The sequence below is a fragment of the Lingula anatina genome, chromosome 4 (assembly GCF_051362555.1).
Source record: "Lingula anatina isolate TDL-2025a chromosome 4, LinAna3.0, whole genome shotgun sequence".
Taxonomy (NCBI): Eukaryota; Metazoa; Brachiopoda; class Lingulata; order Lingulida; family Lingulidae; genus Lingula; species Lingula anatina.
Genome location: NC_141770.1, coordinates 9,276,587 through 9,291,935, shown reverse-complemented (window position 1 = coordinate 9,291,935; position 15,349 = coordinate 9,276,587). Strand labels below are relative to the sequence as shown.

At 36.5% G+C, this 15,349-nt stretch overlaps 1 protein-coding gene across 3 annotated transcripts in view; it reads left to right on the top strand.

The window, feature by feature from the left end:
• The first annotated feature begins 4 nt into the window (after nucleotides 1-4).
• LOC106159434 (uncharacterized) overlaps nucleotides 5-15,349 on the top strand; it is a 25,619-nt gene continuing 10,274 nt past the window's right edge. For 2 of the 3 annotated variants that reach the window (XM_087010322.1, XM_087010321.1), the window contains exons 1-8: nucleotides 5-91; nucleotides 680-3,157; nucleotides 7,757-7,847; nucleotides 8,920-9,042; nucleotides 9,684-9,795; nucleotides 10,359-10,490; nucleotides 11,034-11,144; nucleotides 12,676-12,855. In XM_087010322.1, coding sequence (XP_086866448.1) covers nucleotides 705-3,157; nucleotides 7,757-7,847; nucleotides 8,920-9,042; nucleotides 9,684-9,795; nucleotides 10,359-10,490; nucleotides 11,034-11,144; nucleotides 12,676-12,855 — 3,202 coding nt within the window. In that variant the 5' untranslated portion in view covers nucleotides 5-91; nucleotides 680-704. Of the gene's footprint in view, nucleotides 92-679; nucleotides 3,158-7,756; nucleotides 7,848-8,919; nucleotides 9,043-9,683; nucleotides 9,796-10,358; nucleotides 10,491-11,033; nucleotides 11,145-11,674; nucleotides 11,746-12,675; nucleotides 12,856-15,349 lie in introns of those variants that run through there. The other variant, XM_087010323.1, reaches the window with a different exon arrangement.

Below are 15,349 nucleotides of genomic sequence, written 5' to 3'. Positions count from 1 at the left end.
ATAATCTCTCGACTGCATTATGGGTAAAATCCAATATGGAAGTTCAAGGGAAAGACTTTCCATATCACTGCATGAAAACAGCTAATTTCAGGTAAACTGTGGTGTTTCTAGTAAGATGTTAAACAAAGTGGATAAACAAATAATTGTGGCGATGTATAATTTTGTCATTTAATTGAAAATTTTGTTAAGGCTACCATTTATATGGCGTTTGATTCAGCGTTTCAAGAACTAGGCCAATTTTATTATTGCAAAGATGATTATACGAGGGTAAGGGGTTGGAGAAGAGAAATGAGGGCTCACATCAGGAAGGCAGAATTTTGAACAAAAATTGACCAGGAAAACCTTTTTGAACCTCAGCAAACACAATATGATAATGTGAAAAAACATGGTATTGGTGTTTTGGGGGTATTTTGGACAGAAATTAAAGAAGGGGAATTCCGCTGTATAAATTGTGAAGGTTGATAGTAAAAACTAGACATCGTGCATCACACTTAATTGAGAAAACCTGTCAGCTAAGTAACAAAATTTGAGTTTCAGATATATTTTGATGGCTTCTTACTGGGTGCAGCTAATCCTACTGATATGCAAACATAGTGGACCAAATAACAGATGTGAGGTTGGCCTAAAGATGTTTATTAATTACAAATGAAAATTGATATTCTTTATAACCTATTTCCAGGTCCCTAAACTAATGTCTCCATGTAATGGAAGGAGGACTGGCCATGTCACAGTCTAGAACCAGCAGCCTAAGCAGAGACCAGCAGACACTGGAGCCAGGCAGGAGGAAGGCTGGGACACCCGCCACATTGACTCATTGCTCCCAGTTTGGACCAGTGGCTCAGTCGGAGCCCAGACATTCAAGTGCCTTTGGCGACCTTGGTGCTGTGGACTGGGATTACTTCAGCAGTGATGTTGACCCCAGTGCTGTACATGGAACATACGCGCTAAATGGGGAAGTAAGTCAGGAGGATTCTCTTGGAGTGAATGTGGAGACACCTGGGGATGATATGGAGAACTATTTTAGATCAAACTTACACTTGTTAGAACATTTACGTGTACAGGAAGGACCCAGTGGTACAGAGACCTCAGTGAGAAGGAATAACATCCAGGTGATATCTCATTCTTTTGGTCAAGTGACTGGGCAGGGGGATATTGACCAGGATGTAGGTCACTCTAATACAGGTCAAGGTGAAGGCCAGTCCGACAAACCTATAATGCCAAAATCCTCTTTTGCAACTGTTAATGGTGGAGAAACCTCGATGCAAAGCCTTGGTTCTGAAAGACACAGCTGTGCCATAGATGGTGGTGAGGAAGAATTGGAACGAAACTCAAATGTTGCGAACATACCTGTTAATACTGTGAATTCAGAAGATACAAAATGCAAGTCAAATTCTTCAAAAGGTGGCCAAATTTTTAAAGGTAGAAAAAATACAAGTGTGACACAGACTGTGGTGAGGCCTTCGACTGACGGGTCAGATAATGATAATATGAATACTGATTTAACAACTACTCATATGTTTACGCACATAGGACATGGGGAAATACCCACTTCAGATGAAAATAACCACAGATCTGTACTGACTTCACAGGAAACTGCATCTCTTAGTCATAAAACTGGGCATCCTTCAGACCATGACTTCCATGGTAGCTGGTCGGATAAAGAGAGCAATTTACGGAGTAGAGGATCTGGAACTCTGTATGCCACCTTGAATGGTCCTACAGACCATGGCAGTTACAATAAGAGGGAACAAGTGACAGGTACAACAGGTGCTAGCGTGTCACCAAGGGATGCACATGGCTGTGACAGGTGTGGTATTCAAGGTGTGCAGGTGACACATGGCAATGCACAGTGCCATGTGTGTAATGCTAATGGTTTAGACCCACCTGACAAACAAGCCACCAGTGTCAGTAGCACCAGAACAAGTGTTCACTGTAGTAATGGTGGTGATTCTGGTGGCAGTGCAGGGGAACCAAGTAATACCAGTAGCACTGCTCAGAACCTGGAAAATGATGTGCTGGATTTTATTGACACAGACATTTCTAGTCAAGTGTGTAACGGATTGGTGAATTCGGCTAGTTACAGGACTGCATACTCCCTTTCAGTAGACCAGTCTGGCTTGAATGACGATTCCTCTTCTGATGAGGGGTTTCCTCAGCAGCCACTCAATCTGCCGCTGTCTTTCAGGAACGGTGATATTGGTCTAGGAGAGGACGACGCAGCGTCGTGTAGTTCTGAAGATGAAGGTTTACCTCGGACTAGACATCAACGCGGAGAGCTAATGGTGGTCGGTGCTGGTGCCACTGTCCCTAGTGACTCCCAGCAATTGTCTTGCAATATTGTAAATAGTGGTAGCAGTTGTAGTGGTGCCAGTGCTAGTGCCAGGCCTCGTGCCTTCCCTTGCCCCGCTGGCTGTGTGCACTCCTGCACGTGCAATAGCCCCATGCCAAAGATTCCCAGCAGTATAGCTAACAAAAGGAAAAACAATTTCTATGAGGAGCAGCACCAAAATAATTTAAACGATGCACACGAGGCACAGGCGTCCTCAAATTCGGAGAGCTACCAGTCCTCCCCCTTTTACAGTCCAGATACAGACTTTCTTGACTTTGACCTTGACCCCGGGTCAAGTGAGTGGACAATGTCAGGGTCAGATGGAGGTCATGGAGAGGTGGATGACCTTGGTGGGGGTCATTGCCCTAGGGTGAGGGGTAACATAGACTTTGTTTCCAGAGAACATGACATCCAGGATGTGCTGCAGCTCGATCCTGCCGTCAGTTTTAACAATTTAGATTTCAGGTTCGAGGAGTTCTCCTCGAGCCACAGCTTTGAGCAGTCCAATGTGTCTAGGCAGACATCGACGTCGAACTTTGACAATGACGAGAACAGCTTTCAGTTTGAGATCCCCCAGGACCTGGAGGAAAGTGAGCAAACGTGTCGCAAGGAGAGGGATGGAGACAGCGACGAGGACGAGCTGGCAGCACCAGCAGGCTGGGCTGAGCAGACAGCAAGGCAGCTGCACAATGTGAACTTTGACCAGGGTGACCTTGGGGGCGATGAGATTCAGTTGCTGGGTTTCTTAGAGCGCCAGGAGCTGCTGCATACTCTGCCTGATACCGATGAGGAGGAGGAGGAAGAGGAAGATTTATATGTGGGAGCAAGGTAAGGTGCTATAGATATTAGTTTGTGGCAATGGAGTAAAAGTGGGATAATAAATGGCATTTGAACAGAATTGATCAATTTTATTTCTTGGACATTATTCTGTTATTAATACCCAAATAGAACAAATTACTTGTGGTATGTTTTTTTTTTTTTTTTTTAATGAAAAGTTAGATTTAAAAAAAAAAAAAAACATTGAATAGCAGTCAAATAGGAATGAATTCTTGTTCCTTGTTCCAATGTGTCTTGTGTTATTATGAGTTTAAACTACTTCTAAACAGCTTTGAAAATAGGAAATTATTCTATAATAAATAATTTATGACATGTAAAAACCTGTTAAAAAATCTAACTAAATATTAGAAACACCGGTGTAACATGAAAATCTGACTCCCATGAAAATGTGACTCCCCAGTCAGATTTTCATTATGAAAATGTGACTCCCCAGTCAGATTTTCATAATGAAAATCTGACTCCCCCCGTGAAAATTTGACTCCCCCATCATAAAACTTCATAAAACTTATTTTATTTTGAGTATATGACTGTGATCTTGTAGTATGTAAAATGGATGATACGTTGGCACATTTTTTGTAGTTTGCAGTGAAAATTTTGATGAAAAAATAAGAAAATTAAAAATGAGCACATAATAAAAATCTGACTCCCCCATGAAAATTTGACTCCCCCATCATAAAACTTTATAAATCTTATTTTATTTTGGGTATATGTCTGTGATCTTGTAGTATGTAAAATGGAGGATACATTGGCACATTTTTTGTAGTTTGAAGGTGAAAATTTTAATGAAAAATAAAGAAAATTAAAAATGTGCACAAAATGAAAATCTGACTCCCCCGTGAAAATTTGACTCCCCCATCATAAAACTTCATAAAACTTATTTTATTTTGAGTATATGTCTGTGGTCTTGTAGAATGTAAAATGGAGGATACATTGGCACATTTTTTGTAGTTTGCAGTGAAAATGTTAATGAAAAAATAAGAAAATTAAAAATGAGCACATAATGAAAATCTGACTCCCCCATGAAAATTTGACTCCCCCATCATAAAACTTCATAAATCTTATTTTATTTTGGGTATATGTTCTTGTAGTAAGTAAAATAGTTGATACATTGGCACATTTTTTGTAGTTTGCAGTGAAAATTTTAATGAAAAAATAAGAAAATTAAAAAATGTGCACATAATGAAAATCTGACTCCTCCATGAAAATTTGACTCCCCCTCCACAAAACTTCATAAATCTTATTTTATTTTGAGTATATGACTGTGATCTTGTAGTATGTAAAAAGGAGGATAGATTGGCACATTTTTTTGTAGTTTGCAGGTGAAAAATTATGTGAAAAAGTAAGAAAATTAAAAATGTCCACTTAATCGCCTATTGTCTCCCCTATGAAAAAGTTATTTAATATTTGATGATCATTTCATCACCTTTTCTTTTAGGATACTTTATGAAAAATATATTGGAAATATTTAAAGGTTTGATGATAAAATAGTGAAAGCATGGAAAAGAAATCATGAAAATCTTTATTTTTACACCCATGAGATTTGGACTCCCATGGAGAAAAGGACCTATTTTATATTCAGTCACCATACCACTGTTTTCCACATTTTTTGCATAGAGATGGATATTTTATCATTATTTGAAAGTGTGATGATGAAAATTTTGGTCAATATTTTTAAAACAAGTATCCATCTTTATTCTTGTAGGTTTTGCACTCCCATGTCAAAACACTACATTTTTTAACACAAGAAATTGGCCACATCGCCTTTTTATTTAATTCTTCTTATATAGCATACCAACAAAACACTTGCTTTTGTTTTCCCATTATTTTCCCCAAAGCTGGATGAGAGATGGGGGTAAATTAAGCAAAAAGGATAATAAGTGTGCTTTCTTGCGCCCATAGGACTTTGACGACCCATCTTACAAATCAAATGTTTCATATTTAGTATTTTTTCCTTTAAGCTACGACATATGAATAAGTTACCACCAAGCATGTCACAGTCCTATCACATTTGAAAGTTTGGTGGTGATAACTTTTGTCAAAATTAAGAATTTTTTAGCAGCATTATTCACATGTTGGTGATATTTCCTTACTATTGTGTTCTTAAATTCCAATATGATTTTTTTTAGTTAAGGGGCAAAAGTATTTTGATTTAGCCTAGTGTGCAAAGTAATCATTAAGTTTTCACTGCCACAAGGTAAAATATTGAAGAGAAGCAGAATTTTCTTGTCTCAGTGGATCCTTTTTACATTCATCTACATTTTGTTGATATTGTATGCACTACATTGAAAAAATATTCTTTTCTGATATGACACAAAACAATTTTTATTTTCATATAGCTTAGTGTGCAGAGTTATCATTATATATACAATGAAAAGTATGTGGAAAATAGTGATATAATGACTGAATAAAAAATAATTGTCCTTTTCATGGGTGTAAAATAAATATGATACTGAATTTCTCACTATTTTTAAATTTCAAACACTTATTGCAAAAAATTTTACCCACAAAATTTAAATATTCCACATACGTTCTGTTCTCCATAAGAAAACTAAAAAGTAGAAACATTTAAATGTGTGCTAAATATGAAATAAGTGCTTTTTAACCAGGGGAGTCAAAATCCTACGGGTACAAGAATGCAAATTTATTATCCATTTTTCATTTATTTTCATGCAGTATTTTACCATAAAACTTTTTAATATTTCCAATAATTTTTTTTCATAAAGTATCATAAAAGAAAAGTTGTCAGAAGGATCATCAAACATCAAATAAATAGCTTTTTATAGGGGAGCTATTGGGTGTTAGAAAACAAATCCTTAATTTTTCTTACTTTCATGTGTTTTGTTACTTTTTTCTCTCAATTTTTTAACCATGTGCACATTTTCAATTTTCTTATTTTTTCATTAAAATTTTCACTGCAAACTACAAAAAAATGTGCCAATGTATCATCCATTTTCCATAATACAAGATCACAGTCATATACTCAAAATAAAATAAGATTTATGAAGTTTTGTGGAGGGGGAGTCAAATTTTCATGGGGGAGTCAGATTTTCATTATGTGCTCATTTTTAATTTTCTTATTTGTTCATTAAAATTCTCACTGCAAACTACAAAAAATGTGCCAATGTATCAACCATTTTACATACTACTAGATCACAGTCATATACTAAATTAATTAGAGATTAATGCATGTTTTTTTGTAGGGGAGTCAAATTTTCATAGGGGAACCACATTTTCATTATGTGCACATATTTAATTTTTCTTTTTTTTATGAAAATTTTCACCTGCAAACTACAAAAAAGTGCCAACGTATCATCCATTATGCATACTACAAAATCATAGTCATTTACTCAAATAAAATGAGATTAATGGATGTTTTTTGGGGGGAGTCAAAATTTCATAGGGGGAGTCACATTTTCATTATGAAAATCTGACTGGGGAGTCACATTTTCATAATGAAAATCTGACTGGGGAGTCACATTTTAGGGGAGTCAGATTTTCATGGTACACCGGCATTGGAGAACATACATCATCATAATGGAGTCCAGCATAGCTATCAATTTTTTTTTATGTGTGGAATAGTATTACTTGTGAAGCACTTGTGTCCACAGCTTTGGAATATAATGCATAGTCATAGGTGCACCCTAATGTCTATGGGTGTATTCCCAGAGCTTTTAGATCGATCTATCCCCTCGGGAGTCTCACTAGATTACTGTCAGATAATCCGGCTTAAATGTCCGTCCTACTACAAGCTGAAAGGGGGTAATTAACTTTCGTGTCCGCTCGGCTGACAGCTATTTAGCGTGAACCCCTAGGGAGTTAGGTCGATCTAAAGTAGATTGATCTAATCTCTGGAAATGGGGTCTATGATACACATTGATGTGCAATGTACTTTAATATGATGAACATTCTCTGGCCAACATTATGGCTGAACTATAATGAAGTGAAATGATGTGGTTAATAAATGATAACACTAATGCTGACATAGTTCATCAGTATTTAGATGTGAGAATTATTAAAGTGTTTTTTTTTTTTTTCATTTTTTTTTTCTCAGCGTATAAGCAAGTAAATATAAAGTGGCCAACAATATTCATTTTACTTTTAATTTTCTTATACAAGAAGTGTTTAAAATCTTGACAAGACAGCCTTAAGTGATATAGTTCTTTAGTAGACAGCCTTTTCTTATGCCCTTACACCAACTAATATAAACAGTGGAGATTTACCTCCTGAATTCCAAATGACTATTTAATGGCTAGAGGTCTATTATCATGAGTTTCTAATTTTTACAAAAACCTGTTGCTTGAGAAATATTTAAAAGACTGTGTTAATGGTATAGCATATTTACTCTTCAGTGGAAATAATGGCTGCTGTTTCCTGATTATTGCTATTATAATTTTAGATTTTTTTTACATTTTTCTTTTCTGTATTTAAAACCATCAACAAACCAGCAGCAAAATGATTTTCTGCTGAACATCATTTTTTTGTGTGCCATCCTGTCTTTGTGACGAGCTAAGTATAAACGTACACATGCCTGTGTTGACATGAAATTTTGATGTCCATATTTCCAACACAGAGTTCTATGTATTATTCCAGTGACAATATTGATGATGAGGGCATTGATGGCAATCTGGGTCACAGTCAGCAGTCGGAGCAACAGAAGCAGCAGCAGAATCACATGATACAGGTACAGTAAGCTTTTGTTTGCCTTGAAGGTATGTAGTAATATTGATGTAGATGTTCAGGCCCGTAGCCAGCAATTTCTAAAGGGGGGTTCTTTTTATGATAAAGTGGACCTTTTCCCATAAAAACTTCATGTATCTAGATCAAATTTTACCCAGAGTGGACCTTTTCCCAGCAAAAGGGGTGGTCCTTTGGAACCCCCCCGAACCCCCGCTGGCTACGGTCTGATGTTATACTTATGTCAGTGATGGAGGGAGATTCAAAGATTATATATATATATAAAGATTATATATATATATATTATTATGTATGTATGTATGATACCTTACAGGTCTTTAGAGAGGTGAAGGGTTTCGGGGGTTAGAAAAAGAACTGCCTGTTTGGCTGATAAAAAAGTCCTCTGTGAATTAAAACTTTCTCTTGAACACTTACTTAGAAATTGCTGGCTACAGGCCTGCCTTTTGTGGCTTAATGTAACATATAGTTTGGACTTCACTTTGTGCTTCTCTAATTCAACTGGTGATGAAAATGAACTCATTTGGCAATTTGAAACATGTATGACAATAATTGGAGGATATTATGCAGCCTTTGTTTCATTTATTACACCAGTATAGACAAGGTCTATAAAAACAGCACATATAGCCAGTGAATGATGTTCAGTTATTGCTCCTGTGGCAACTGCACTCATATTTATTTGTTGCATGCACAATTACCACTACTGTTTTTTTTTTTTCTTGATCTGTCCCCAATTTGATCAGTTGTATTGGTAAAACTCTTCAGTTTTTCACCCAGCTCTGTTGCTCTGTTCACAGTTACTGTAAATGCCATAAACTATGATTGTATGTACATGATGAACATAGGTGAAATATAAACAAACAAAACAGTGTCTATATTTACACCATGGCGGTTGTGGAGAACAAAAGTTCTAGATATGGTGTATGTTGCATACGTGCGTGTCACTTTTTTTGCACAGGGTCGGTAAATTCCTAGACCCTTGTGTCCTGATGTACCAATTTCCTATAAAATTTTGTATAATAAATGTAATGACATTCACTATAACTATTGTCATTTTCAAGGAGAAGCAACAGGACCCTAAAGTGAAGAAAACAATGATATGGAAAGAGTACGAAGCGTTGTCTTTACAAGTCAAACAGATTGGAACCTCGGCTTGCGGACCAACTGCTGTTATTAATGTCCTGGTAAGATACAATAAGACTAAGTACAAGATTCATTGATAAAGCTCTTAAGTTCATTATTTTGATAATTAAGTCAATGATGCATTGAGTCAAATCAATGCTATTTTTTCAGAGAATGAATGATTTTTGGTATGTATTGGGAAGAGAATAAATTCTAATAGGATGATCCAGTTATTGTATCTGTCTGCTGTCTGTTGTTTTTTTTTTTTTTTTTTTTTTTTTTTTTTTTTTTTTTTTTGTCACCATCATGGACTTGTCATGATCACACAGAGAGGACTGGAATTGGGGGAGGGGGGAGGTTGAGGACCTTAGTAATTGTGTTACTAAATACTCCATCTTGCATTCAAGACTACCATCACTAATAATAACCCCATGAGGGTGACCAAAAAAAAAAAAAAAAAACTGAAGTGGACAGGCTCAATTTGTTACTGTTTTCTAACAAAATGATAACACCTAATTAGTAATAGCTCTGTCCAACTGTGCAATAGTTACCTTTTTTTCAATCCCCCTGAAGACATTGGGCTTGATCCAGTAAGATCACACTGACTCTATTCTGACATATTTTCTATTTCTTTGTACTTGTTTATTTGTAAAAAAAAAAAAAGTAGCCTTGTATGTGACACGTATGTTCGTATTTCTTGTAGCAAGCGTTAAAGGTGGAGATGGACCAGGAGATGGTGAGCAGCCGGATCAGGGCTCGGCTGAGGGCAGAGACAGCTCCAGTTGCTGAATATCTCCTCTCCAGGAGTGTGGCAGGTATTAATATGTGACCTTTCTGTTTTTAAATTAATGTTGATAACTCGTATGACATAGCTAATTTGAAAGCTTTGAACTTTTGCACAGAGTGGATGATGAAATTATTGCAAATTTACTCTGTTTTAGAATTTACTTCTTATCATAAATAATCATAAGCTGCAGGATTTTTTATGTTAAGCATTCAAAAGTGAAGGGAAGGTGTATAAGTAGAGATTAAGGGAGAAGTAGGGTTTTATCTGTTTGTCATCATTTTCTGTTATCTGTCTTTCATTTTCTTTTCTCATTCCTGATGAAACATATGAATATTATTGTTGTGCTGTGATACAACTATAATGTGTGGACTCGTGAATAATATTTCACATATTTCCACCATTTCTCATTTGCCTTGAAAGTATTTCTGTTTGTGTTAAAATGATCCCAGCATCTATTTTTTGTAGACTTGGTCAGTGTAGATTTTGAAGATTACCCGACATTCGATAAATTCCCATCATTCTTCATTTGTTTTGTACGTATTTCTTTATGGGTTAAATGATCCCAGCACATAAATGTTTTCTAAATCCTAGGCACCACAGCAGAAGACCTGATAGCAGGTATAGAGCAGGTGACAGAGGGTCATGTCAAGGGCAGGTTCTTCCAGTTCCATCCCCACCAAGACATCAAGCTACTTCACTGGCTGAGTGCCTGGATTTGTAAAGGTTAGTGCGTGTTTGTGTATGTGCATGTGCGTGTGCGTGCATGTGTATGAGGGAGTGTAAGATGTTTTGACAACTGTCCTTAGTCTCAGTTGACAAGTATTTAGTTTGTGGAAGCAGTCATCAGCTAACAAATGTGCAGTTGAATTAATTTACTCTTGTATTGAGATATAGTCCCATTTTGACTGAACAGAGCAGTGACTGAAATGTTTTTATGAGATAAAAGGCAGCAGTTCCATGTAAAAAGCCTTTGATGTTGATCAAAGGGGATTTGTCTATGGTTTGTATGTAACTTGATATATTAAAACAGGACCAAATCAACAGAAAATGACAAAAAGCTGATTTTTTAACCAGAGGGGTGAATCTGGTATTATTATTATTACAATTTGCTCTTTTGATAGAACAAAGTGGTCTTGTTTGCATTTTTGTTTTCCTCTTTGATAATGAAAACAGTGGTGATGATGATAATGATGGTAAAAGTTATAATAATGAAACAATACTGCCACCCATAATATATATCTAATTCTGCTGAAACTGCTGCCTCAGGTGCTGTTCCCCTCGCCACCCTCAACCTCCAGTGTGGCACGCCCCCTGGTGGCCAGAACCTGATCCCAGACGCCTGGCATCACCAGATGGTCTACGGAGTGGGACCAAAAGGTGGGTGTATAATTAAAATAAGTTAGCTATCTATAACATCTATGTATAGAATTGTCTCTTCCCAACCCCTGGTGAACAGGTCCTTGTCGCAGATTCCTCGCTCCAGTTTCACGAAAAAACTTAAGTCAGTAGTTCCCTGGCTTAGTTGACTAGAATTTCCATGAGAGTGCTGTTACACTGCTGATAGGGTAAGGTGTGACCATGTAACCTTGGCAAAGTTCTTAACCAGGGACCCTTTTTTTTTTTTTTTTTTTTTTTGTGAAACTGGGGCCTGGCATCACTAAAGAGTGGGACCAAAAGAGTGGGACCCATCCTTATCACCAATGGCTGGCATTAGCAAATAGTTGACAAGGTGTAGAGATAAGTCTTCCAAATTGATATATAGAGACCATGCTTTTATTTGATATAATATTATATACATTATTTTAAAAATTGTATATATTCCAGGTGTCATTCTAACCAGAACTTGTCCCTGAGAATAGCACATTCATGGGAAATAATATGATTTATGAATATTTCCTACATTCCAGGTATCTATCTAACCAACCCTCTAGAGCTAGTCCCTGAAGATACTACATTTATGTGAAATGATATAATTTATAAATATTTCCTACATTCCAGGTAACTATCTAACCAATCCTCTAAAGCTAGTCCCTGAAGATACTACATTTATGTGAAATAATATAATTTATAAATATTTCCTACATTCCAGGTATCTATCTAACCAATCCTCTAAAGCTAGTCCCTGAAGATACTACATTTATGTGAAATAATATAATTTATAAATATTTCCTACATTCCAGGTATCTATCTAACCAATCCTCTAAAGCTAGTCCCTGAAGATACTACATTTATGTGAAATAATATAATTCATAAATATTTCCTACATTCCAGGTATCTATCTAACCAATCCTCTAAAGCTAGTCCCTGAAGATACTACATTTATGTGAAATAATATAATTTATAAATATTTCCTACATTCCAGGTATCTATCTAACCAATCCTCTAAAGCTAGTCCCTGAAGATACTACATTTATGTGAAATAATATAATTTATAAATATTTCCTACATTCCAGGTATCTATCTAACCAATCCTCTAAAGCTAGTCCCTGAAGATACTACATTTATGTGAAATAATATAATTTATAAATATTTCCTACATTCCAGGTATCTATCTAACCAATCCTCTAAAGCTAGTCCCTGAAGATACTACATTTATGTGAAATAATATAATTTATAAATATTTCCTACATTCCAGGTATCTATCTAACCAATCCTCTAAAGCTAGTCCCTGAAGATACTACATTTATGTGAAATAATATAATTTATAAATATTTCCTACATTCCAGGTATCTATCTAACCAATCCTCTAAAGCTAGTCCCTGAAGATACTACATTTATGTGAAATAATATAATTTATAAATATTTCCTACATTCCAGGTATCTATCTAACCAACCCTCTAGAGCTAGTCCCTGAAGATACTACATTTATGTGAAATAATATAATTTAAGAATATTTCCTACATTCCAGGTATCTATCTAACCAACCCTCTAGAGCTAGTCCCTGAAGAGACCATGCTGGCCCAGTTATGTTGTGAGTCCCTGCTGCTGATCCGCAGGGAGGACATTGTGAAGAGGTGGAGTGTAGACTGTGATCTCAGACCTCTCCTCACCCAGGCTGACCCAAGATGGAGGACGCTGAATGTACTAGGTGAGATTGTGTTTGGAAGCAGTGTGTGTCTGTGTGTGTGTGTGTGTGTGTGTGTGTGGGGGGGGGGGGGGGGTTCATTTAAACAGTGGAGCATGAACTTAGATCTGAGACCTCTTATAAAAGCAGACTCGAGATGGAGGGCACTGAATGTGTTTGGTGAGATTATGTTGAAAGCAATGGATGTGTGTGTGTGTGTGTGTGTGGGGGGGGGGGGGTCATTGAAACAGTGGTCTTTATACTTTGATTTTAGACCACTTCTTATACAAGCTGACCCCAGATGGAGGACGTAAGCTGTCCAGCTGTCTTAGAAAATAAGGCCTTCTTGTTGCTGGCAGTCGTCCAAACGATGGCTGGATGGTTTGCTGGGAAAATCTTTGGCTTGGGGGCGTTGGATGTGCTTGGTGATTGTGTTTTGAGCCAAACTAGAGAAAGTCTGTTGTGCTTGTTGAGATTGTTTTGTAACATTTGGTAGAAAGCTTTGCATTCCTTGAATGTGTTGGATGAAATATTGAATACTTGTGGCACATTGAAATACCTTGGAAGTTTTCTGCACAGAATATTTGAAAACAGAATGAGGCAGAGTCCAAGTATTTAATTCTTAAGGGGAATAGCATAATGTTGAAAAACCCTGGATGTTTTATTGTAGAATATTTGACAACAAAATGAGATATTGAATACCTTGAAGGTTATCTACACAGAATATTCAAAAACAGAATGAGACAGAGTCCCAAGTATTTAATGGTTAAGAATATAGCATTATGTTGAAAAATCCTGGATGTTTTATTGTGGAATATTTTACAACAAAATGCAAAGAAACATAACCAGCACTTAGAACTGTTTTGACTTAAATCTTCATTGTTTTGACTTTGAGAAATATACACTTGATTCCAACTCCATTCCTCTGTCATATGTGGGATCCCTCACTTGAATGGCTAACTGTTTTGGTCTCTGTCGGAATTCTAAAAGAAAACTTCTAGTTCATTATATAATAACAAATATAAATGAGTAAATTGTTATTGTGCTTTGTACAGCTGGTTTTGGTGAGAGTCTGTAAAGCATATTTACTTATCCTTTTATGCTGTAACACCTCCTTGACTACCATGTTATGTAAATGTCAAATGGTTTGCCAAAAAGTCTGCATGAGTAGGTTGATACATAAGTGGCATCAGTGCCTTGGGTTATGTATGACCTCATTCCCATACCTAGATCGATCTAGCGGGATCGGTCCATCTCTGAGAGGATTCTCACTAAACTGCATTCAGCTTAAGCGGCTTAGATGGCTGGCACGCCTACTGAAGCTGCCAAATGAAAGTTAACTACCCCCTAACAGCTTCAGAAGCCCTGCCTGAGATCAGAGCCGCTTAAGCTGAATGCAATTTAGCGAGAAACCTCCCTGAGATAAATCGATCCTATTAGATTGATATAGGTATGGGAATGGGGTCCATGATAACCAACTTTCAAATTCTCAGTAGACAGATGCATTGCTTGGATAATTGAAGTTGAATTATGATTCCAGCATCAATTTTCACTAAATGAATTTTCAGATGGGTGAGAATTGAGTGAACTACTAGTATATAGAATGAATGTTAATGAATTCTATTAGGTAGCAACAACATGATATCAAATATCTAAAAAAAAAAAATTGCCTTCATCAGTATGAGAAGGGTTAGGTCATAAACTATATTTATATTATAGATGGTGCTACTTGTTGTTAACAACCAACAAAAATAGTTTTGATAGGTGAATTTCAAGGCCAAACGGGAATCTACTCAATTTGCTAATTTGCAAAGTTACTGGAATTATGATCATGAAGTAATTCAAAATTTACAAATTTACTCTTAATAATGCTGTGTGTGTGTGTCGACAATATTCGATATGCAGAGGATCGGGCTGATGATGTTAATGACAAATACTATTATCTTGCCAATTTTGTGTTTCCCCAAAGCTCATTTACTGACTTTACTGTGAAATTGAGTTGGTGCAGAAAAGTTTTGGTGTTTGTTCACAAACAGGTGGAACAGGTAGTTGTTGCATGGGAACCGGCTAATACCAGCTAATGCAGGACCTCTATTAATGAAATATACTACCAAATTATTTATTTGCAATCTACATGCCTATTCCAGCTGTTAGAAATACAACATTGTGACTAATTGGTAGTGATTGAGGCCCAAACAGTGTGCTCTGAGTAAGTGTTGCAACAATTTCCCATTTATTAGATAGATATTACACGACTCTAGTAAGTTACAGTCTGGAAAATGCAGCATAAGATATATCCATGTGCAATATTGCAACAGCTGAAAGTTTGCTAATTGGGATCTGAAAGAATTAGCCCAGACCAGTTTCACCCAGCCCAAACCAGCAACAGAATCTGGCAGAAACCAGCTAAGAGTTCTATTTTTATTTAGCTGCCAACATGAAACCTGTTGAATGCCAACTTAAAAACCTCCTTTTGGGGAAAGGCACTAAGGGAACAGAGAACATGATCTTTTTTAAA